Source organism: Hippocampus bargibanti, linkage group LG14 (genome assembly GCF_051943395.1).
Source record: "Hippocampus bargibanti isolate YZ-2025 linkage group LG14, ASM5194339v1, whole genome shotgun sequence".
NCBI lineage: Eukaryota > Metazoa > Chordata > Actinopteri > Syngnathiformes > Syngnathidae > Hippocampus > Hippocampus bargibanti.
The window spans coordinates 13,554,708-13,580,296 of NC_142747.1; the positions used below are offsets into that span (position 1 = coordinate 13,554,708).

Genomic DNA, 25,589 nt, shown 5'->3' on the forward strand with positions numbered 1-25,589 from the left:
GCCAGCCAATCTAAGGGCACGCGAAGATAAAGAGCCATTCATGCTCACAACCACACGTATGGATGACTTAGCGCTTTCAATCAACCAACTATGCATGTTTTTGGACTGTGGCAGGAAACCGGGGCACGGGTAGAAAACCCAAGCAGAACATGCAAACTCCACACTGGAAGGCCAAAGCCTGGAATTGAAACCCTGACCTCTGAACTGTGAGGGAGAATCGACCACCGATGTCACACAAACATTTAAATAATTACATAAATACAATTATTCATGAGATTTCAACATAGCTCCATCATCAGGCATTACTTTATTAAATGCTACTACAAGACATTAACACAGATAATTAATAAAAAAGGCATTATATTGTCACTTTATTGAGTGTGATTAAAAAGTGTTTTATGGTGTTTCTTGATTAGACTGACAGTGGCTGAAGACACGTCTCAGTCTTCAATGAACATCATCCTCACTAGATCCTCTTTGAAGCATTCCTCCTCCACCAGCTTCTGAGGCTGAAAAATCACACACAACCACACAAAATAGGTGAGTAAAGTGCGTATGTTTGTGCATGTGCGTGTGCGTTTCTTACAGTGCCATATCGCAGAAGAGTGGGAACCCCAGTCAGCTTCAGAGTTGTCTTGAACTCATTGCTTGAGTCCTTCCAACTGCATTAAAAACAAGTAGCATAATAATCATATACATACAGTACTGGGCATGAAATCTAACTTGAATTCCTACCCAGGTTTAAAATCCAACTGAAATATTTATTTCATTCTAAACATTAATCCCAACATAAAATATTTACTTATTTTGAAACTGTATTTTCAAATCCTGATCAAGGTTTGAAGCACTAGAGTGACTTTGTCAACCTGTCTTAAAACGTTCGTTCTTCTTACCAGTGTTTGAAAAACTTTGAATAAACGGCCGCCGTTTGTAACTAACCTGATTTGCTAGCTGTGGAAAGAAAACACATGCGTCTCTAATCCTCGTCATTTATATTGATTGGTTGTAAGAAGTCAACAGGGTCATTTTCTATTTTTAAGAATATTGCCATTAATTTGAGACTGAAGCCCGTTGCAAAATTGCACACCAGTGCGCCTCAAATTGAGGGAAATTGTACTGAGAATGGGAAAAAAGATATACTGACTAGTTCCTTTCACCAACTTGACAGTAGATGAAGACCGAGCCCTGGGGTAGTGAGCTCATTCCCCCCTTTATAATCGGCTCAGCTGCAGGCAAAACATTGGCGAACCGTTATGAACATAGTATTCAAAGATCAGACGACATTTGGAGTTACATTATAGTAAAAGTATTATTCCAGGGTGCGACTTTGTAAAAATATACCTCTGACACAGTCAGGACACCAGCTATTGCCTTTCTCGTCTTTGTCGCCACAGAAGTAAGCAAAAATATCTTTGCCTGGTCTGTCTGCCACAGCCTTGCAGAATTCCCTATAGCCACGAACGTTCACTTGTTCGAACTGGGCCATGGTTTGGTTCGGCGAAAACTGTAGCGTGGAGATGAGTTCCAATAGAACGGGCGTCTGCGGTTTGTGCTGTCAGCTGATCTAGCATTTCGCAAGACGGGGGAAAAAGAAGTTGCAAAAAACGCCACTGCAGTACTTCCGGGGTAGATGTGCGCATCCCGTGGTTTTGTTCGTGTTGTTCTTGGTAACAAAGTCATTATCGTTTTCAAATATCAATTACAATTAAAAATTCATAAGAAGGCAGTTTACACCTTTTGTGGCTTCGTAAATCCGTTCATGCAACATTTTGTAAACATGATTCTTATTTTTGAGCCCTTTGTCTCACATGTGAGACGAGATTGTTCAAATATGTGAACTATTTCCGAGGAAGAATATATTTGTTGTAAAAAGCGTCCTTTATAGTGTATAAATGTACATTTCGTCACAATTAATTCCGATTTCAGCAGTTTGCATTGTCTTAAGGTAGTATATAGTGGTAACATGAGATACTTCTTACTTACAAGTACTTAAATACTTTTACAAATGACAAGTTCCTTAAAGGTACCATTTTACCCATTTTGGTTTCCGTACTTGGTACTTCCTGTCACTGACGATTTGTTGTCATGGCGGCACAAGCTTTATTTTTTTAACGAGTAGTTTGAACGACTTTATATGTTAATTTTTCGATCATTGTTAAAGAAGGGAAATTATACAAAACCGGCTTTCGTCAAAGCATCATCATTTTGCATTAATTTTGAACAGAAACGTCCAACCAAATGCGATGTTTGCGATGACGATGCTCGGTTGACCCGAACCGGCAGTCCTTTCCGCCGTTATGAATTTATTTTTAAGCTGCAATTACCGCAATGATTTCCGCTGGACAGCAAACTAATGGTACTGAATGGGTTGTTTTGGCTTCAAACCGAAACACTCACAACGTTGGCTATTTAACCAATTCAACACCCACAACCAAGGTAAATTGTGATTTATTCTTCCTCGTTGTCCTGTCGTCAGTTCAGTATTTGTCAACCTTTTTTGACCCAAGGCATTTCACCACATTAGAAAAATGTCTCTCAGAATATACATACTGAAGAAGGGCGATCTCGATTTACTCGCTCACTGTGTGAATACATTGTCTCATTCTTTTGGATGAACAACTCAACATATCCTCATGTAGGTCGCAGGTGATCTGAAGTCGATCCCTCCTGAGTCTGAAAGGGTACACCACAGACTCGTCTAAAACGAATACAAATCAAATAACCAAAAAATCGTCTCACCATTGCACCTAAAATGTTTTTAAGTACAAATCGTGGGAACCCTACATTGTTTTTACTTCAATACAGTCCCATATTGGGGTGGGAGGAGACATTGAGATTCACAAATGGTTACTTATTTCCTACACGTCATAATTTTGTGTTTGTACGACATAACTGCAGAGGAAATTGGTTGACATTGAAGAAATGTTGAAAATGAAAACAGGACATCCAATAATATTTGGGGCAGTTTTTAAGGCTTTCATTTCCTAAATTGTGAACCTGTTTTGACATTTTGCACAGAACTTAGTGTGTGACAATCTTCTCTTGCAATGTATTTTAATTAGCCTTCTTTCACACTCTGATCAATAGTTTTTAGTTTAGCTTCTCTGTGTTGACTGGTACCTGATGTTCCATGCTTTCCATGCAACTTATTCACCAAAATTGTATACTATTAAAAACAGTTGTTTGTCATGCCTTTTTCCAAATTATGCCCAGCGTTAAGATGTCATATTGTCACAACTTTGTTTTACCACAATTAAATTTAAAAAAATAGCAGATCTGTTTTATGTAATCCACCAGGATTGATGACATTTTCTGTGTAATACATATATAACTGAGGATATACTTGGTTGTTTAATTTCACATTTGATGGGTAAGGAAGGCACATGTTTAGTATACAAACATTAAAATGTAAATTCTCCGTGCTTTGTCCCTTTTATCTCAGCTGCTGTTCAATGAAGCCGTGGGCGCCAGCTTCAAGAACCGTGCCACAATTGTGCGTCCTCCGGCTGCCATAGTCATTGAGAAGCTACTACCACTGGTGCCAGGGGAACGCCAGAAGGATGCGGACAGCAGTGTGAAAAGCTTGCTCAGCATTAGCAGTCTCTCCGAGGCAAAGCTGCAATCTGCGGTAGACCTAGCCAAGAGGGATCTGAGGCGGAGACGGTTCCAGGCCATGTGCAGGTCGTCTGCGGACTCTTTGGGAGGTGCTTCCTTGGTGGACAATTGCAACAGTACGCTTCCTCAGGTAACCAATGTGAATAAACAATGTAGAGTAAATTCCCACTTACCTGTGGCTTGCTATTCCCAAATACACCTATTTGTGTTTTTCTTTTCTGGGGAACATATCCTTAGGTAGTTGATGAGAAAATGTTTGGTTTTGCTCTTTCTGTTTTGCCTTCTGATGGTATCTAAAGTCCTGGCAAAAAAAGAAAATAGTAATTGTGACAAGCTTTATCTTTGGGAGGTGCTATGTTTAGCCTGGGTTGTTCAGAAGTTAAGAGTTTTCAACACATGTCCATGGGGCATTTTTTTTTAAATGAAGTGCATCGTTTATTTCATAGTGTGCTGTGTAAATTGCGTTTGATATAAACTGTTTGGGGGTACGAGTTGGTAATTTGATATTTTTATACTATTAATACAGTTGAGCACCGACTAATGAGTCTTCCAGGGTTCCAAACCAGTGAATTTTTGTTTTGTTTGATTTTATGTTTGTGAGCAAAAATCCCAGTTTCAGATATGCTTCTTCTAGAGTAAACTGTGGGAAAAAAGTAGCAAGATTTGCCTTGACTTGATCATTTTATCTCCCTTATGAAAGATGACAACCAAGCTGAGTCTGAAAGAGAAACCGACGAGACCTGGATCCAAACAACCCGTTTCAAAGAGGCATCCCGCGCCTTCCAAGCAAAAAGTCCATCCAACCACCTCATCAAGGCCGGTAGCCGGTGCAGACCAGCACAATCTCCTAAAGCAGGAGGTCCGCAAGCTCCAGAATGAACTTGAAAGTCTAAAAAAGGTACTTGATCCCAGCATTTATTTTGATTTGTTCTTTCCATTGGGTCATAAGTCCCATATGACCTCTGTTTTTGCAGAGCCTGGATCCAGAGGTAAATTCACTTGGAGCCAGACATGGAGCCAGACAACCACAGGACATGGCCAAGAAGCCCCCCACAACATCTAAGCTCCACATTCATCTGCCCCCCTCGACAGCGCATGCGATTCCCAGTCCAGCAGATTTCCCAAACCGGGAAGATCTCCTGAGACAGGAGATATTGAAGCTGCAAAATGACCCTGAGAGTACATTAATACAGGTATATACTCCATTATTTTTTTCATCTAGAGTAAAAAACAAGTACAGTGATACCTTAGCTTACGAACGCATTAGCTCACGAACATTAAATTCGCGAGAATATAATCTTTGCATACAAACTAGTCTTTGGTTTACGAACCAAAACACACAGCGCTACGGTGGCTGGCGGACTAATTTTCTACACCCCCTTTAAGTGCAGACGTGTTTGCTATCGAGTGGAGTACTTTTGCTATTATGGGACCGAAAAAGCCCCCACCACAGTAGTATTAAGCCGAAGAGGACACAAAAGAAAATTACGGTCGAGCAGAAGGAGATCATCGAAAAACGTGAACGAAGTGTGCGTTTGTGTAACTAGCGTCCCAGTACCAGCATCCTAAGTCGACCATTGCTACGTGCGGCTAAGGGTGTTTTCGTTTTCTCTAAGCAACGGTCTCAGGCAATAAAAGAGGTTGAAAAACTTCTGTTGATTTGGATTAACGAAAAGCAGCTAGCATAGCACTGTGTGAATGAGGGTGTTATCGCCGAGAAAGCACGGCAACTTCACTCGGATATCATCAAGAGGCAACTACATCAACGACCATCACAAAGGTAAATAAAACGACTTTATTATTCAGTACAGTTTTTCTTTAATTACAATCCAATGGCACATTTATTATACATAAAATAAGGTATATTTTGTGTAGTTTTAAGGCTTATTTAGTGGAAAAGTATATTTTATGGAAAAGTTTTATGGGGACCTGGGAACAGATTATTGTCATTTTTAATGGTTTCTTATGGGAAATGAATGTTTGGCAGACAAACTTTTCGCCTTACAGACATTTTCTGGGAACCAATTAAGTGTGTAAACTGAGGTATCACTGTACTTGTCATGTCATGAATTTAATCACTCCTCTTAGACTTTATTTATTCTTGGGATACACCAATGCAATTTATTTTTTGACCACATACGAGTCCAAGTAGCATTTCAGTATCTATTCATATCAAGTACTGATGCATCCTTGTGCTATTTCACCTGTAATTGAGATCACGTTTTTTTTTTAAGCCACCGCGGTCCGTGGGCCAGCAGGATCTCTTAGGCCAAGAGATGCTCAAACTTCACAGCGAGCTAGAAATTTTCATCCAGGAAGTGGAGAAACTGTCTGTCAGAGACGTCTTGTGTGAGCAAAATGTGGCGGAAGATCTGGAACCTGGTGAGCAGAACAAGTTGGAGGTACACTGGCAGAAGCAATCTCTGCGTTCATCACGGACCATTTACTCTCTTCACCAGCAGGTACTTCAGTTTGGCCAACTCACGAATTCAAAAAGGTAATCGTTGTTCCCCAGAATAATATTAATACGGTATTTATTTTTTTTCCCTTCAGATTAAATCAGTACAACAGTACATTGAGAAGCTTAACAACCAGGGCATGTGGGATCATAAAAAGGTTTGTTTTAAGAATACAAAACAGAATTTACACAGATTATAATGGTGAATAATTATTTTTGTCAGTAAAAATGTTTGACATTTAAATGTTCTTTAGTAATTAATTACCGACTGACTTTCTGTTTTTAATCACACAGTTTACAGCCACCCAGTGTCTTGCAAGTGCTCATCGTGGCACCCTGAAAGCTTTGCAGGTGGTCAACCGCCAACTTGCCGATCAGCGTCACAGCAAACTGCCATCTCATTGTGCAGAACTTAGCCGACTTATTTGCCAGCTTTCCTTGTGCTCGACCAGAATACAAATGGAGCCTGGATCGGCCGTGTTTGAAACGTCTCGCGAAATCCTGCGTAAATTAGAGGTGATGGAAACATGAACATATAAATGATGGTGTCACATCACAAGCAGATGCATCTGACAATTATGTCTCCTATTAGATTTTGGACTACATCATCAGCAAACACAAAGCACAGCAAGCCTTGAAAGATTCAGCTTGTCCTTCACAGAAGAAGTCATCCACTTATCCCAGCATGTTGCCCGCTAACAAAGCACATAAGGGAAGTGGTGTTGTTCGCAGACTCCCGAAAACCACCAATCCACTGAGGAGTAGCCATGGTGAGAGCTCACTGAACTTGTGCACTGCAGTTGTGTGCCAAAATTGAACGAGTAAAAATATGTTTAAATTCAATAAAATACGATAAATTGATTTACATAGCGCTTTAATAATAGCTGAAGTTGTAACAATGTGCAGGAAATAAAGCAGTGTCACAGATGTTTGTTCGGACACTGTGAACAAAGGCTCGAACACAGGTAGATTGTCTTACTAGCGACAGGGGACGCAGTTTTCATGAAGCCACTTTACGTGAGCTTCTTTGACCGACGCCCACCCTTTGCAGCCCTCTGCCAAGCTATTTATTGAGAGTATATGCAGATTTAAGTGATACATTCATAAAACAGTCTTCTTGATTTGAATACCATGCACCTGGACGTCCCATGGTACAAGCACCAACATCCATAAACCAACAGAACATAGACATATTAATGGGTTGCCTTTCCATGAACTGATAGATTTGGAACCTGGCTGATAAACTCATCCTGTGAAGGAGTTTACCAAGTCCTAAATTCCGCCCAAGGCTCGATTTCTTACCCGAGGATGACAATTTCACAGAGTGTGTTTGTACACCTCAGATTGACACCAGATTTTCTGTGCTTCCATTGTGGGCCTTGTGTTCGGCCAACTAAGCATACAACAGCTGCAATTTTAAATATGATTACTTCTATTCTGTCTATTCTCTATCAAGCAGTCACAAATATATGTATATTTAAAACAAACATAAAATACATGTAGACAATAAAAGTTGTAATCACTCACTTTAAAAAAAATAAATTTTCTTGAAAGTTACTGTAAAATGAAAAGGTGAACAGGACACCATAAAATAGTTGCTCTCAGCTCTGCCAATTAAAAATAATTGTGAGTATAATCAGATTTTAAATCCAAATTTCAAAAATGGTGTCACCAATTTTTTCGACATCCGCTTCTTCCTTTACTAACCTGCCATGTTTTTGTGGCTCAATCAGACGCAATCAAATCTTTTGAATCAAAAATGGTGCATAATTATGTCATGGACACATTTTTAATTATGTAATGAAATTTCTGTTCATTTAATCGGTTTAAAATATCTATATACATTTTGTATTGATGTAATTGTGTTTAATTTAATAGCGGTTTCAGGGCATTTCTACCAATATTAAGGTTTCAATTTGGAGCCATCTTTGAATTTTCAAATGCACTGGTTAATAATTATGTCATGGTCTAATTTCTAATGATTTAATTACATTTCTGTTCATTTATCCATCCATCCATTTTCCGTACCGCTTATTCCTCATTAGGGTCGCGGGGGGTGCTGGAGCCTATCCCAGCTGTCTTCGGGCACGGGACACCTTGAATTGGTTGCTAGCCAATCGCAGGGCACACAAAGACGTACAACGGTCACTCTCACACACACACCTAGGGACAATTTCGAGTGTTCAATCTGCCTGCCATGCATGTTTTTGGAACGTGGGAAGAAACCGGAGGACCCGGAGAAAACACGCGGGCCCAGGGAGAACATGCAAGCTCCACACAGGGAGGCCGGAGTGTATTGATATAATTGTGTTTAATTTAATAGGTGTTTCAGGGCATTTCTACCAATAAAAAGCTTTGAAATATTTTTCCAGAATGTTTTGGTTGACCTCCAAATTCAATCTTTTGGCATGGGATTTTTTTTCCATGTCTTTTTTAATGACGTTTCTATTGTTGCTGTCCCCAACTGTACTTTCAAAGGTAATGCCCCAAATTAATTTAGGCACTACACTTACTAATTTTTACTGTTGGCAGTTCGGAGAATGGTGATGCAGAAGCGGCGTGGACTGGATAAGCCAGTCAGCCTGCAGGGGGCGCCACAACAGTTGAAGAAAAACTCCCCTGGCAAAAAAAACCACCAGGTTCCAAAAGTAAAGGTGTTTCTTGGAATTTTAAATGTTACAATTATCCTATGGTGACACGGACTAAATTAAATGGTTTATGTCTTGTTCGGGCTATTTTGGGAAGGAGGATGCACATTTCAAAGAGCCCACAGTTTCCTCTCGCCTCCGAGTCACTGCCTTTCCTCCCAGGGAACCGTCAGTTCCGTGGATACCGGCGTCCTGTTCTCTCTCACCGCCACGGTGAGCCTCTTTACTTTTTAATCCTGTAATATGTCATGATTGTGGAATCTGTAGCGTTCAAGTTATACATACACTCTCATGGTGTTCTTGAATTGCTCTAAAAGGGATTTTAGGCAAGACTCACTGGACACTTTTTCAGGGTCACCAAGTCACAACAAATGGATGCGAAAAGGCTCTATATTAAAAAAAAGTCGACAGATTCGTATTAGTGAGTTTATATTTGTGTTTTTTTGTCACTACTTAGGAAATTATTTTATCTCTTGGGAATGTCTGTTTAAAATGAAGCACATACATTGCACAATGTCTCCCACTGTTACTTCAAATGCCATTCATCAAAATCTCTCATCTCCACAGTTCTCGTCACAAGACGACACCCGAGCCAAGATGCCTCTCATCTCCTGCCAAGCTGTTGTCATCCTCCAGCCCCGAGAAAGCCCACGTAGGATTCGGCGAAGCGTCTCATCCGACCTCAGAAAAGAAGCGACAAGCCCAGAATGAAGCAGTCAGGTAATATAAATTTCAGTACACTTAACAGAAAGAGTATTTCTGTATGAAATATTTATAGAGATTTGAGTGTTTTTTGCAGCAATATTGGGCAAAAGAGTACAAATCACGGACAAGTCCCTCGTTTGTCTTCTCAATGTTATTTCCATCTCCTGTGTCAGATTGGACTTCACCGCAGCCGCATGCATCACTCACCAATTTAGCTAGTTTTTTTTGCCAGCCACAATAAATTAATCAAACCGCTCGCTCAATTCTAAATCGAGATCGTATGTCTTTGTGGGAGATTAATTCACTGCCTGTTTTTCTGCTCCGCATACGATTATTTAATCAAAACATCATTACCACAATTGGGCCTCTCAAAGAATCACAAGCGTATGAAAATATTCAATAAATGTGCAGTAATTAAAATTTGCATTTCAACAATCTAGTACAAAGAGAAGCTAACACCTCTATGTCAATATAAAACTAAACACAGGATCATTGTTATTGTATTGTAAATGTATTGATGAATGAATTCACGGCACTGCTCATGTTGTTCTGGCTCTTTGCACAGGCTCCCAATCCCACATTTCTTGTTCCCTGGATATGGTCACACCACTCCTTATTTCTTCACTTAGGACAGGGCTCAGGGACCTTTTTGATTAAGAGAGCCATAAAAGTAAAATATTTAGATATGTTTTTCTGTGAGAGCCTCACAGACACACACACACACACACACACACACACACACACACACACACACACACACACACACACACACACACACACACACACACACACACACACACACACACGCACGCATGCAATTTCAACAAAGTGTCATAATGTATGATTTAAAATAATTTTGTGATAATACTCATCATTAATTAGAACAGTTTTTCATTCCTCATGATTGGTAAAAAAAATCCAACCAAACGATCGGAATGAAAGTCAACTTACCTGGTCCATTGGTGAAGTTACTGCTAGCTGGCCTGCACACTGCTCATTAGCTTGCACGCTTGCTTTCTGCTGTCACTCACACAAGTATAATGATGCTAACGTTAGCATGGGACTTGTCAAAGAGCCACTGATATTCAGCTGTTTCATTGCAAATTAGAATCACGGCAGAAACTTTTCTCTCCACAAAGGCGAATTCTTCGGTCCATTCAACCTGAAGTGTACGACACTTGTCATTTTTTTACTCGGCGGGCTTATTTATAAGGGGTGTTTCACTGTTTCAACATAAATGGGCAGTATCATTCAATCAAAATTGCTCTTTGAACATCAACAGCCAACCTGGGTCTGTATCATCCAATCAAAATTGCGGTTTCCGCCAACTGCTGCCCAAACAGGCAATAAACAGCGAGAATATGTATTTAGTTTTATTGGCAAGCCAAATGCAATCATCAAAAGAGCCATAGGTTCCCGACCCCTACCTTAGGAGATACCAAATTTGGTTTTGTAAGTATTATTTTGACAAAATATTAAACACACAACATTTTGTTCACCATAGAGTCGCATGGTTGGACAAGCTCACCACGCAACGACTTAAAGACCTGAACGAACTGACACAAGTGGAGGCTGAACGCATTCAACGACTGAGGTACGGTTAAAGGCCGCGGGCAGATGCATGCAGATCCGGCCTGATTGCGACCTTAGTGGAAGAGAGCACATTTTCACCACCGGATACAAATGAAACTAATAATCTGTTTTGGTATACAGGGCTGAGGTCGTCTCGCCGACTCAGTGGGCTGAAAGGGCTGAGCAGCAGGTGCGAGAGAGAATCGGACCGCTTCTGGATGAGGCCAAGGTGTGTGCGATATCACACTGTATATATTGAGTAGACATTATTTTGCATCTTTTTCACCGTGTCTACTGCGAGGCTAATTGCAAGCCCAGCTTTCGTTTGACCACCAGCGAGCTGGAGCCTTCCTGCTAGCACTCTGCTTGTAATAATAAAGCCCGACAATGCAAGCAAGCAGGACATTGATTGCATTTTTTCATGCACATTGGACCACAAAAGCCCCCACCCATCCTTTTTTTGACCAGCCGAGGTCATGTCATGTCATGGAAACTTTTGCGTGGTTGTTATGCTCATTAGCCCCAGTGTGATTCTTTTTTTTTTCCTGTCGGCTTTTCACACATTTTGCACATCGTCTGGTAGTAAATGAGTTAATAGTCCCACAATGGGGAAATTTGCAATTTAAAACAGCAAAATTGAAAGGGGTGGGATGCGGGGGTTGAAAAGAAAAAAACCCAAAGTATTACATGGATAAAAAAAAATTAGAAGGGAGCTGCACAAAATGTTTCAGAAAACCAACTATTAACAATGCATAAATATAAAAAAGAAAAACAAAGTATTTAAAACTGGCCCTCCTGACCAGGCTCTCCAGTCTCTTTCTGTCCCGGGCTGTGATGCTGTCTGACCAGCAGACAATTCCATACTGCATGGCTGAAGCGACCAGAATTCACAGAACAATTACCATACCCACCCCTCATCTCCCCCCAGAGGTCAAATACATGTGCCTGCTGTGTCTTTTCTTGCTAGAATTAGGCCTACATAAGGCAACCAAATTGTCGAACTCCATAATTAAGACAGCAAAACATGAATCCTCTTCCTTTCATAACTTTGCTGCTATGAAATGTAAATTTCTCCACTGCGAGATGAAGAGAGATACATCCAATCCAATACGGTCCATAACAGCATTTATATTACTATGTAAAAATAATTTCAGCTTTTTCCACTTGAACATCAAAAGACAAGATCATATTGAGAAATAACAGCGACATGCTAATCTCAGAGGATCTTCAAGTGCATTCAGGACTCCTTGAAAGTGGGTCTGATCTCATTGCCCATTTCTGTTCACAGTTCCTCAGGGGACATATTTGGTGTTATCTTATCTTTGGCTTGCTATGATGTTACGATGATACATTATTCAGCGATGCGGTAAATCTCCGTGTGTGTTTTGTGTTTTTGTAACGGCATTTGAAGTGCCAATTATCTACATTTGTGTGTTTACCTCAGCATCTCGGAGACTCCCGGAGCAGGAGCGACTTACCGCTGAGGAATAAGCTGTCAGAGGAGACTACAATGAGGATGAACTACAAGGTCTATTCTGAGATGGGGAAATTAAACAAACCTCAGATGCACTTCAATACAATTCCGTTAATTTCTCAGGTGGACGAGCGGGGTGAGGAGGCGGGCAGGGTCCTTCCAAAGGATCATTTGGAGGAGGCAGCGCTGCGGGTTCTGCAAACTCCCACCTTGGAAGGAATGCTGCAGCGCATGGAGGAGATCCAGGTAAAGGTCGCCTTGGTAACGCCCTACCGCGTGCGGCGGAGAGTTTTGACATCTTTACCGAATGTATTTCGGAACAGAGGGACCAGGAGGAAGTGAGGAGACGAATGGCCTCGATCGCCTACTCGGATGCTCTTCAATGGGAGCAACCAGCAGGTACTCTCATCATCTTGTTATGCACAAGCATTTTAAATGCTCTATTAAATGCGCTCGGGCAATTAAGGCGAGCTCAACATGGGCCATGTGCCAGTCTACTTGACACCTAAATTCATCTTGGTTTGAGTGTTCTTCTACGTGCTCAAGATTGGTACACTCCTCCTCTGGCTTGGAAAGGTGGGCTAGAAAGCAATCAACAGAGTGATAAAATCCACATTTGTCGCACATGCGCACATTCACATGTAACTGTGTCATATGATGAATGCGATTGCTTTTCTCAACATTCATTCGCTGCAAGATGGCGGCTGAAGAAACCTCACATATATATATATATATATATATCTTACCGTGAAATTGGCATCTCTTTCCCCATACATCGTAATTTATATTGATAATAATAATATTTATTATTATTATTATATAATTAAAAAGTAATTGTATTGTATTTTGTACAGCCTCCCCCATTTCAAGCTCAGATAACCCCAGACCCATATAACTTTATAATTAACTCTTTGTTCCAATGCGAGAAAAATATAAGGTTTCTAACGCTATATTGAATGTTTATGTAGTCCTAAAATTCAATATTCTGTGGGTCTTTTAATTTGAATGAAAATGAAAAAAACCCTGACACTGGAGTGGACATATTTTTGCACATCATCTGGCAGTGAATGAGTTAATCATAACCACCACTTGCATAACGGCAATAAGCAGAATGACTCCAAATCCTCCACATAGTTGAAAAAAAAATGCAGACGGCACACGTAGTCACACATTTACTCATGACACTAATCACATTATGATTGGTCCTCCTGTCAGATTCTCATACTCAACAATTCATGGAATATGGTGTGAGTGTGAGGATGCTCTTTAGTTTAGTACATGTCCTCTTGGTGAAGAACGTGTTACGATGGTAACCCAATCCAATTATTTCCCCACACTCACCTCCTCTGCTACCTCTGACCTCTTGCGGTTCTTCCCAGGCTTTCAGGTCGAGGTTCCAGGCTCGAGGCCAAGCTCTCCACAACCAATTAGAATGACCAAGCGAATGCTAACGCAGCCTGTGGCTGCTGATATTGTTCTGGGTGAACCCGTCGAAACAGGGTAAGTTTGCATGTCTTTTATCCTTTTCTATATTCTGATGTTTTGGGTCACTTCTTTTTTATCTATTTCAATGACGGCAAGAAAATTTACAATACATGCATGATGAACACAGATGCTACAAGCGGTTACATTTGAGGACAAAAAATGAGCTTTTTGTAGTGTAGATTGTAGCTTAAGGGACATATTCATGTGTAAATGAAAACAGGAGGCCATTGGCTATTTTTCATAATTAGGCCTCTAGACTGGATCAAGTGGGTTTTTTTCAACAGCTTTGTTCCTGGTGAAGTGTCAAAGTAAGTGCTTTCCCAGGAGGGGGCCTCCCGCCTTCAGGGCTTTAAAGTGCATTTTTTATACTCGCAAATCCTTTCCTGTTATACGTATGTGCTAGTAAAAATTTCATCCGGTCGCACAGGACTGCATGTTTTAATGGTCACCATACAGTAAAAGGGGGTCCACCTTTGCATCTGCTATTCAGATCGCACACACAGAAGGTCAATGCCTGGTAGGATAAATCCTTCCTGTATAAATCAAATAAAATAAAGTGTGTCCTTTGCCACTTAACTAAACTAGCACTGTGTGCTTTATAAAAGACGATCACATATTTCCAAAAACATATGTGGCAGGTTAATGGGACACTCTAAATTGTCCTTGGGTGTGAGTGTGTGTGTGAGTGCGGATGATTGAACGTCTATGTGTGCCTGGCGATTGACTGGCAACCGGTTCAAGTTGTCCCTACTACCTGTAGATTGCTGATAGGCTCCAACATAGCCGGCGGTCCTTGTGAGGAATTTTGGATCTGAAAATGGATGTTATCGTTTTTGTTTTAACTAATTCACTGCCAGACGTGCACAAATGTGTCCACCCCAGTGCCAGGGTTTTTGTCATTTTCACTCAAATTCCGGGACTAGAATATTGAGTTTTATTAGGACTACATCAACATTCAATGCAGCGTAAGAAACCTTAGACTTGCTGCTTTCATCAGAAAAAAAGAGTTAATTCCTAAATTAAATGGGTCTGGAGTTATATGAGCTTGAAATGAGGGCAGCTGTCAAAAATATGATGCAATACACCCACATTGGTTTATATGGCGCTTTAACAACAGCTGAAGCTCTAGCAAAGCGCTAAAATGGAAAAAAAAGGGAAATGCTGCCCCCTCATGGGAGGGAAAAACGTTCCAAGAGGTCTGAGCAGCGCTTTATCGGCACCCGCGCGAGAAAAACCAAAACTTCAACAAATTCAGGAATGGTGCTCCACATCATATTTTCAAATCCCGAATAATTTTGGGAATGGCAGTGAATGAGTTAATATACCATTTAGCACTCTTAAAGGACAACCGACGCCGACAAGTTGTGCCCATAATTTGTAAAATTGCTTCAAATGACTTCTACTGAGCGTTTTAAGACTCGCGCTGAATATTCAGGAAGTCTTGTTTTTGAGTTGGTGACGATTCCTGACGGCACGTCACGGAAGGAACGCCCCTGACCGAGAAAAGGACACACAAGGCATTTTGCGGTACTTTGTTTGGTCTGAAAACTTCGTGTTGATCCGTGTTGATGGCGAAATTAGTAGGAAAACACACAAATAACGCGATGGTGAATCGTTGTGTGTTGCACCAAGACAACTATTTGATATTCGCTGATACAAATTTCAAGCAGACAAATCAGCCCATTTCCAGCGGAGTTTGGCGCCATCTTCTGCATTTTCTGGGTGCTACATTTCTGTCCAGATGCTTCAAAATGACGGAATAACTTCTTTAATCGATTGCAAACATTTATGCTTTACTCTTCAGAACTATTTGAATCATATTCATAACTGGATGAGTAACAAGAAAGCATCTTCTCCGAATCTGAAGCCATTGTTTTGATTCTCGAGCAAGGCAAGACGTCTTGGCGTGACATCACGAACAAGGGGCGGGACCTTCAGAAACTGGCCACCGGGTTCAATTTGATGTAGTTTTGAGACACTTGAAGTCATTTTTGTTGGTGTTTTGCATTTGAATAAAAATATCATCCTGCGTGTTTTGGGTATTTTAGATGCTATAAAACGTTTTTCTGATGTCAGTTAGGAAACAAAAAAGTGGTGTCGTTTGTCCTTTAAGTGCAATTACATTAGCATCATTCTCAAGTCTTACCAGATGGACTGAGTGAAATAGATGACACTTATATTGACTGGAGAACAGGAGTCGAAGTGCTCTCAAGTCATGCAATGTGCATGAAGCAACTTGGCTCCTACCAAGTGCAGTGCGTGCCTTGTTCCCTCCAAGGCAAGTAAATTGAACATGGGGGTAGGGGGGTATTAGGGGTGAGATGAATGCAGAAAGTGTTTCAAGATGAAAGTTGCTGCTATTTAAGCCTTCACCTGTCTACTTCAGTGTTCAAATGTGATGACCTTGATCAGACATTTAGCATATCCTGTAACTGAATAAAAGGGAAACGTGTATCCATCAATTCTTCAGGACACATCAGAAGGCTTTGTTCCTCAAGAGGAAGAAATTGGACTGAATTTAGATGCTGAATTAAGCTGTTGTTGTGTGTGACCGTGCGAAAAAAAAAAAACACATTGAGGAGCTAACAACATACAGCATTGTTTGGATAGTCTCGCAGTGGAGAAATTTACATTTCACAGCAGCAGTTATGAAAGGAAGAGGAAAGGAAAGAAATAAGTAGAAAAACCAAATTCAGGGGCTGCTGGAAAGGCAGCCACTCTCGCAGGGCCATCTTGAAGTCGAAACAACGACAAAAACTTATTAACAAATAATATGACAACACAGACACAGAAAGTCATTCATTCTTCAGCACTTTCTGTACCATCTTTGTTACATGAAGCAGTTCTGGATTAAAGAGGGGAGGAATTAAGCATCCTTCACACCATTGATTGAACGACGTCATGGTGGAATGTGCACGTCTACTACAAGCTATATGTTGAAAGCAATCTCGAAGCTGTGGCATCCATTGATGAAAAGAGATTGTCTCACATCTCCTGTCCCACGTAAATCCGCTTCAATTCCAAGCTGCGACAGTTCCACATATGCATTGGTGCTCTGCGCTGACGCTCCTTTCTTCTCATCGCATTTGAACAACCTTCAAATTACCATTCTTACCAACCAATTCGGGTTGAACATCCAACCAACACCGCACCAAATAAAATAACCAAGCAACAAATGTTGATTGGAACCAACCGATGACCCGAATCCACAAACAAACGAGGCAACAACTGGTTTTCTGTGACAACACCTCCCATATTAGTCAAAGCATCTCTATTCTTTCTGTCCAGTGAGGATAGTCGGTCCTCTTTCTTGCAAGGAGCGACCTAGAACAATGACTCCACATGGCCATTGATAGAATTGTGAGAGATTTCATGGTGCAAGATAAGATTTATGTAACCATGGTGAAGAGTCCAGACGCAGACGCCGGTCAGGCCGCCACCCCGGCTGGCCCTCGGCATCTTCCATCATAACCAATAAAAAGATGAAAGATCCACTCAGTTATCTTCTAAACCTTTCATGTATTCTTTCTTTTATTTTAATCCCCTCGCCTCTCTTGTTTGGGGCGCTGCAGTTCCATAAAATGTGCTCTCCACTCCAACATAATTACTTCAGGACATCATCGGTTGCCATGTATTCAAGTGTTTGTCCATGTTAAAGACGGCTGAAATAATCACACCTAATTTTTGTTGTTTTTTAGCTCATTCACTGCCATATGTGCAAAAATGTGTCCACTCCAGTGCCAGGGTTTTTGTCATTGACACTTGAATTCCAGGGCCCACAGAATATTGAGTTTTAGGACTACATAAACATTCAATACAGCGTTAGAATCCTTAGACTCTCTTCTTTCACCAGAAAAAAGACTTAATTCCTAAATTATATGGGTCTGGAATTGTATGAGTTTAAAATAAGGGTGGCTGCACAAAATAAAATGCAATACATACATATTGGTTTATATAGTGCTTTAACAACAGCTGAAGCTGTCGCAAAGCGCTAACATGGAAAACAGGGGAAATGCTGCCCCCCTTGTAGAAAAGAAAAAAAAAACATTGGCAGAGGCCATGGCCAGCGTTTTATCTGCACCCAAGCATCTTCTTCTTTTCCTTTCGGCTTTTCCCTTCAAGGGGTCGCATGAAAAGACAAAACCCGAACAAATTTGGGAATCCACGTCATATTTTCAATTTCTCAATGAATTTGTGAATGGCAGTGACTGAATTAACATCACATTTTTTTTCCAACTCTTCCAAATCTCAGCAGTCCTTCTGTAAGCCTATCTTGAAGCTGTCTATGTATTCATTCTGACTGAGTCATCCTTTGAATCAACATTGAGACTCCACTCGTGAGTTTCTACCATAGAAAAATATGATTCACTTGTGGAGATTGACAACCAGCAACATCCAAAGATTTGATGTGATGAAGCAAATTGAAGTATGTTTTGGGACACAAGTTAGTTTTTTCGGAGCACAAGTGGTTCTTGATGGAGTGTGTGTCAGACCTGTCACAACACTAAATATAGCTCAGAGAGCACAAGAAGCAGGCCAATCCATCCAAGTAGGGAGGATTAAAAAGCGCTCAGCTGTGCCCAGCTGAGCCTTCTGCAAACCGTGGCTTTAGAAATTCTTTATCGTGACTTCAGACAACACCACCCATAAGTAAATTGACCTAGCTTGCGCTGTCTAAATCTGTGTGGGGGAGAGGCATAAAAAGTTTGCCCACTTCCTGTAGAAAAATTCACGTTGAAGAAAAGCCATCAAGCAGCTTCTTGTTTTTGTCTCACTAAAGAGTCATCTCTGAAAGCAGCCTAATGGAGGAGGCATCCCAGGAAGACGGGCTCCCCATATTCCCCGGTCCAAATGAGGGTGACGCGGTGAAGACGGTCATCGGCGTGTCTGCTAGCATGCTGAGAAGCATTCGACACTACCGTGACGACTTTGATTCATATCTACGCCATGCGATGAATGAGGGAGCTGCTGGCGACGTCAACATCTGGTCCTTCGCAGACAGGTAACAAGACTTGCAAATGCTTTTTTTAAATGTCTTTTTAGTAAGCTTCTGGTACAGTACTGTTGATCTAGTCGTCGTCTTGGTTTCCAGATGTCGAAATGTAAACGACATGGTGAGGGTGGCTCTTTCAACACTCTCTCAAATTAAAACAGGACATTCATTGGTCGAATTAAGTATCAAACGCCTGTTGTGAACATTAAGCTCCCCGTTACATAATTGCATCTTGTGCACAAAGTGCAGAGACATTTAACAGTTGGACATGTGCATTTAAAAGCTTAGAAAAGGTCACGTTAAGTTCACCTCTGTGACCCTCCTTTTCTGTGCTTAGTGTAGTTGCAACGTGTAGTTTTCCCAGTGGCGGACCGTCAAGGCCTGCAAAGCCTTCTCTGCTTGCCTAAAAATATCAGAATCATGGATTAATGTGAATTATATTTTGTCTATGAATTCCATTTACATAAATCCAAATTGTCTTTCATGTTCCCTACATTACTTTTCCCCTGTTGTGCTGCTTCCAGATGTGTGTGTTTTTGTATTTAAGCATTTGACCAATCACATTTCAGCCATTTGTTACCCAAGTCAGAAATCTACCTGGACACCTTCACAATCAGTTCTGCAGGCCCCAGATTATAAAAAGCAATGTCGGTGAGCAATGTTGCTCAAGAAGGTGGAGGATTTTAAGTACTTGGGGTCGACTGTCCAGACTGGAAAGTGTCGAAGTGTCGAAAACAGGTGAAGAAGCGTGTCCAGGCAGACTGGAGCGGCTGGCGAAAAATGTCAGGTGTGATGTGTGATAGAAGGGTTTCAGCTAGGATGAAAGCAAAAGTGTATAAAACAGGGGTGAGACCAGCCATGGTGTTTGGACTGGAGACACTGCCACTGAAGAAAAGACAGGAAGCAGAGCTGGAGGTAGCAGAGCTGAAGATGTTGAGGTTTTCTTTGGGAGTGACCAGGTTGGATAGGATCAGGAAAGAGTACATTAGAGGGACAACTCAAATTAGTGGCTTTGGAGAGAAAGTCAGAGAGGCCAGATTGAGATGGTTGGGACATGTCCAGAGGAGAGAGAGTGACTATATCGGGAGAAGGATGCTGAGCCTTGAACTGCCAGGCAGGAGACCGAGAGGAAGACCGAAGGAGGTTTATGGATGTGGTCAAAGAGGACATGAAGGTAGCTGGTGTGAGAGAAGAGGATGCACAAAACCGGGTTAGATGGAGGACATTGATTCGCTGAAGGGAAAGGCAGAAAGGAAAAGAAGAAGATGAGCAATGTTGCTTTAACCAATCGGAGTTTGAGTTGGCAACTCAAAAGGGTTACCAACAGCTTCTTGAAAGCGCTGGTCAACATCAGAATTTTCGCAAACGATGATTGGCTAGTCACTAGCCAATCATAGTTTTCAAAAACTACTCTGATCACAAGCCGCTCGTGACAATCGCATACTGGCCAGAGCTAGCACAGTGTATCGGTAGCGAGCTGCATAAGCAAATATATTGTGTTGTTTTAATAGCAGTTTTAACAACCCACTATGGCTGAAGGAGGAGAAGAAATTGATTTGTTTGGAGATTTACTGTTAAAGCCATTTTAAAGACAGACTTTTCAAGAAAGAATGGACATCATTAAGATAGGCCAGTCTATTTTTTCCTGGCTAATGGTACCCTCTAGTGGACTTGTAATAATCACACCTGACTTTTTTCAGTCTGGATTGATTCAGAATTAGCACAACTGAAGACCTCGTGATGAAATCCATGGCCCACCACTGGGTTTTCAAAATTAGATTTGAACTGAACTGTACTGCCGAGCATGCATGTCCATGACATGGCATTCTCAGTCCCAGAGAGGATAAAGCAGCATTTTATAGTTCACTCTCACCTTCTTTCACCCACTCTTTCATTTACATGATCTCAAAGATTTCCCATATGATTTTATAGTCGCAAACAGACCAATGAATCCTATTTTATGAATCACCCGCTAATGTTTGGAAAGACACATCTGTGCCCCTGTCTTGTGCTTAATTTGCAGAAACACTCCAACACTGTCAGTACGTCACATCTGCCTGCTGCTCACACAAAACACTTGTTTACTTGCTTATTTCTTTGACCTTATGAATATTCACAAGCACTTGTCTTGGTGCGGTGCTCAGGCAAATAAAAATCTTGCGTCAATGCACCGGAAGCTCATTTTAGGTACGCTATTTTACATTCATGAAGCTTGCCGGCAAATGAATTTTCAATTTGTCTTACATTCGTTATGATGAAACCAAAATGAAATTAAAATTACAAAGCTTTCAATCATGAATGTAAAACTGAAATGAAAAGGACATCAAATCTTTTACAGAGAAAACATCAAATTCAAAGCTGAGATAATGTGGTTGCCCAAATGTGCACATCGTCTTGGGGACATATTGCTGTGATTGAAATTAATCAGTCAAATTCACATTAAATGAGGGTCAACACACATCCGCCATCATTTAAATTTCCCCTGGTTAACCCCAAAGAAAGTTCGGCTGATGTACGAGATATTTCCTGATATTTTTATGTCACACCTTAGAGCCTGAGCCAAGCTCTGCACCGATTCCACAACATTAAACCCCTCATTACTCAAGGATATCAGTCACGGGAAAGAGACAATAGAGATTCCAATGCATTAAATTTACCGCACTACAGCAATGTGACATTATCAAGACCTGGATGTTACTCCAAAATGTACCTAAAAAATTGTCAAGGCAGTTGCCAAGAGAATCGCGTGTCTATCTCAGCGTCTCCTTTGTTGTGCTGCAGCTTGGCAGAGGAGTTGTTGTGGGATGCAGCCGCTGATGTGGCGGCTGAATTCCAGGATGTAATGGAAGAGTGCGCCGAGGCCGTTTTCACCGCTGAGTTCCTGCAACTGATCCACTCGCCTCACGTGGCCTCCTCTTCCTCTTCCTTGGTCAACCTATAAGGTGCTCGCAGTTCATGCGATTGTGTTTTTAATTTATTTTATACAGAAGGGAATTGAAATAATTGGTTATATGCACGCCTGTTTTTTTATGATTATTTTTTTAAAATAATGAATAAATAATGAAAAACTGCAACAAGAAAGATTGCCACACTGCCTTTAATCTGAGGGCTGCTTCTCTTCCGACACCATCGGCTATGTGAGATTTTAGTCCCCCGGGAAAATTAGTTTCGATAATCTTGGAGAGACCATTACTACATTATGGTGGAGGGATTATAAGATTATTGGATCTCCCGCACGGATTACTCACACATTCTATTTCCGTCCGGGAATAATGGTTGTGAGTGAGTGGATGTTGAATGATTTATGCCAATTTCTCCACCGGTGTTGGGGATGGGCAACTTAATTAATGAAGGGGGCCACAAGTTTTCATCAGCGCTACTGGGGGTCACATAGGACCACCCATTTCCTAACAACATGTATGATAAAAATGGAATTTTATTGATGAGCAAAATACGGAGACGTGACTACCTTTTTTTAAAACAATGTATCTTGACGCTTTCAACAAATGACTTGAACAGTGAAAAACTAACTACAGTACACTGATACTTTTTTACTACAAAGTTTTGCACTTTACCATTCAGACCCAAGAACTCATTTTCTACGCACGCACACACGCACACACACACACAAATCATGCCAACTATGTTTTTTAATATATATATATATATATATATATATATATATATATATATATATATATATATATATATATATATATATACAGTAAAGTCTCGTTATATCGATATCGGATATATCGATAGTCCCGGTTATATCGATACTAAATCTATGCACGCACGGAGAAAATTACATGCAAACAGGGTTGGATATATCGATAGTCCCGGTTATATCGATATTTTTTCGGACTCCCTTGAATATCGATATAACGAGACTTTACTGTATATATAGACACACACAACCACCTTTCAAACCTTTGAAAGACTTTACAGTCACAGTATAAGTTGCGCCAGTGTTCACTCAACCCAGAAGTAACACACACACACAAAGACACACACACCACTATCTCAAACATTAACATTCATTCATTTTCTCACGAACAGAACTTCAAAGTCCTTTCAGGAAGCCTTTACAACAACAACAATCCTCTGCAAGAAAAGAAGACGATTGACTGGAATTATATGAACGGCAGCTCTTAGCTGCTCCTCCGCACATCACATGACTGTATGTGGCATAACATTGATTCGTGTTGGTCTCACCGTTTCACTCTCTTAAGGGCATCAACATTACTGAAAAAGAACATCTTCTTTGGGTCATCGGAATGACTGGACACTAAATTTGATCGCCATATCTCTACCATAAGAGGCTAGATGCCCGTTGCTAGCCATTTTGGTTTGAAGCGCCATCTTCCAAGACTCAAAAAAATTCAAATAATGTATTTGCATTCTTAGGATGTCCATCCATCTGTCTCACAATGGATGGTTCCAATTTGCTAGCAATTGGAGAAATGGTTTCTGCCGAGATCATTAAAGTACTAAGTGTATTTTTACACCAACTGAACTGGTTCATCACACTGCATTTCCTCCAAAAAGAAAACTCTCTCTCTCTCTCTCTCTCTCTCTCTCTTCTCTCTCTCTCTCTCTCTCTCTCTCTCTCTCTCTCTCTCTCTCTCTCTCTCTCTCTCTCTCTCTCTCTCTCTCTCTCTCTCTCTCTCTCTCTCTCTCTCTCTAAAAATGTAGGCATCTTTGTGTTGTAAAGTAGTCAAGCATCTTTAGTATACCTGAAATAGAAAAAAATGGTGTCAACATGGCTATCAATCCGTCGATCTATAAATGTAGTCATCACTGTGTTGTAAAAGGCAAAAGCCTTGAATATTATGCAGTGTGAGTCAAGCGTCGATGCCTGCAAACCCTTTTTAAAAAGTTCTGTGTGCTTTTAATGTTTGAATAAATTATTTGCGAATGAATACTTCATATCTCCACATTGCAGAAAAGCGGTAGCAGTCTATTAGAAAGCTGAGTATGTGGAGACAATACACCTCAAGATACTGTAGACTTAATTAAATTAGCCTAAGTATTTTGCAGTTGGTTCCACAAACAGACTTTTTCTATTGTATATGTTGTATCATAAGGACTAATTATTTAACACAAAGCAAATAATATATATATATATATATATATATATATATATATATATATATATATTTTTTTTTTTTTTTTTTTAAAGAATAAAATTGCATCCATCGTTCCATCCATTTTCTGATCACAAGGGTCAGCGGCATGTTGTAGTCCATCCCAGCTCTCTTCGAATGGACTAAAGACCTGAACCGGTTGCCAGCCAATTAATTAGTGTAATTTAGAGTAGTCTATTTTCGAGTATATGTGGCTCAAATTTTGACAAATAATTTCTGAAGGAGACACACTGTATTTTCCGGTGTGAAAGGTGCACCCCAATGATTGGTGTATTTTCAAGCTTTTTCCATATACACCGGACTATCAGGCGCACCTTGAATGAAAGATAATATAAATATATAAAACCTCTTCAAATATAAGACACACCACATTATTAGGTGCTATAGCAGAGGCTGAGGTTACGCGCTACTTCTTCTACAGGGGGAAAATGGTTTCTGGCTGCTGATAGGAGTTGCGAGACCTATTGTGGCTCAATATTACTTCACATATAAGGCGCACCTGCTGATAGGGCTCAGGGTCAACTGTCAAGAAAATGAAGGCTTTTGGGCGCGACTTATATACCGGAAAATACGGTATATGTCGCTCAAACATCAACATATAATTTCTGAAGGAGACACAAAAATGGCTAAAATTGCTGAAAAATAGTTTGATGTGTTTTCCCAGCTTGAGTTTGTACATACTTGCGTTTGTAATGGAGTGTTTCTCAGTTCACCCTTTTTCCCCCATAGCTTCTCCTTCCTGGTGATGAAATGAGACAGGTCATAAAATAGGAGATACGGGTATAAATTCACATTGACGTATACCAGTGGTGGTATTGAGGGTTTGGACTCTCATATTACAGCTCATGTGGGTCAAAAGCAGCAGTAGCCATAAAGTGTTGTGTCAGATTAGGGCGGATCACTGCTGGATTTCAGGCCAGTCATCTGCTCCATGACTACCCCCCTAGAAAATACAAGAGACAAACAACAGACTTAATGTTATTTTAATGACTTAGATGGACTGCAAACTCCAAAACAGTTTTGTTGAATATCAATCAGTCACATCAGTGGACAGCAATAAGTCTTCATATCCAACCAAGTTGCACATTAATCACAACAATGGACAGATATCCAATAACTCTTTTCTTCTATATGTCACTTTCACTCTAGCAAAAAAGATTAATAAAAAAATGCTTTAATGTAAAAGCATTGATTGATATTAGAGTTGCTCATTGGCTGCTTGTATCGGGGACCTTGTTCTTTCGGTCATGACCCACAGCTCGTGACCATTGGTGTCACGTTTTGGTTTGCGACCAGCGGGTGGCACTGTAGGGCGCCGCCTGCAGCTGCACTGTTGTTGGTCGTTTTAACTCATTCACTGCCATTCACAAATTTATTCGGGAAATTGAAAATGACATACAGCCCGAATGTGTTCGGGTTTTAGTTTTTCATGCTTGCATGCCGATAAAGTGCTGGCCATGGCCTCTGGCAATGTTTTTTTTTCTTTTCCACA

The 25,589-nt window shown here is 40.7% G+C and overlaps 2 protein-coding genes across 6 annotated transcripts; one reads left to right on the forward strand and one right to left on the reverse strand.

Annotated features, from left to right (window-relative positions):
- Positions 1-288: 288 nt before the first annotated feature.
- LOC148888411 (thioredoxin domain-containing protein 17-like) lies at positions 289-1,601 on the reverse strand. The gene is made up of 4 exons (XM_089014165.1): positions 1,342-1,601; positions 1,145-1,226; positions 587-662; positions 289-509 (listed from the first exon to the last, which is right to left on the reverse strand). The coding sequence occupies exons 1-4, from the start codon at positions 1,484-1,486 to the stop codon at positions 441-443; spliced, it is 372 nt and encodes a 123-aa protein (XP_088870291.1). The 5' UTR covers positions 1,487-1,601; the 3' UTR covers positions 289-440.
- Positions 415-23,502, forward strand: kiaa0753 (KIAA0753 ortholog). 5 transcript variants are annotated; one of them, XM_089014160.1, is made up of 20 exons: positions 2,079-2,436; positions 3,443-3,745; positions 4,316-4,513; positions 4,590-4,808; positions 5,850-6,077; positions 6,169-6,231; positions 6,368-6,589; positions 6,666-6,843; positions 8,606-8,727; positions 8,819-8,934; positions 9,289-9,441; positions 10,931-11,020; positions 11,140-11,227; positions 12,443-12,526; positions 12,596-12,718; positions 12,796-12,871; positions 13,852-13,972; positions 18,738-18,959; positions 21,732-21,892; positions 23,010-23,502. In XM_089014160.1, the coding sequence occupies exons 1-19, from the start codon at positions 2,329-2,331 to the stop codon at positions 21,889-21,891; spliced, it is 2,874 nt and encodes a 957-aa protein (XP_088870286.1). In that variant the 5' UTR covers positions 2,079-2,328; the 3' UTR covers position 21,892; positions 23,010-23,502. The 5 variants fall into 5 exon arrangements, with proteins under 5 accessions (XP_088870289.1, XP_088870286.1, XP_088870285.1 ...); XM_089014163.1 differs by lacking the exons at positions 2,079-2,436; positions 23,010-23,502 and adding an exon at positions 415-540 and having other exon boundaries at positions 21,732-22,536; XM_089014159.1 differs by lacking the exon at positions 23,010-23,502 and having other exon boundaries at positions 21,732-22,536.
- Positions 23,503-25,589: the final 2,087 nt, after the last annotated feature.

Coding starts and splice junctions, on each gene's coding strand:
- LOC148888411 (XM_089014165.1), bottom strand. CDS start 1,486: ATGGCCCAGTTCGAACAAGTGAACGTTCGTGGCTATAGGGAATTCTGC. Junction 1,227..1,341: donor GTGTCCTGACTGTGTCAGAG/GTATATTTTTAC, acceptor TTTTGCCTGCAG/CTGAGCCGATTATAAAGGGG. Junction 510..586: donor CTCTTCTGCGATATGGCACT/GTAAGAAACGCA, acceptor GTGATTTTTCAG/CCTCAGAAGCTGGTGGAGGA.
- kiaa0753 (XM_089014160.1), top strand. CDS start 2,329: ATGATTTCCGCTGGACAGCAAACTAATGGTACTGAATGGGTTGTTTTG. Junction 4,809..5,849: donor CTGAGAGTACATTAATACAG/GTATATACTCCA, acceptor TTTTTTTTTAAG/CCACCGCGGTCCGTGGGCCA. Junction 9,442..10,930: donor GCCCAGAATGAAGCAGTCAG/GTAATATAAATT, acceptor TGTTCACCATAG/AGTCGCATGGTTGGACAAGC.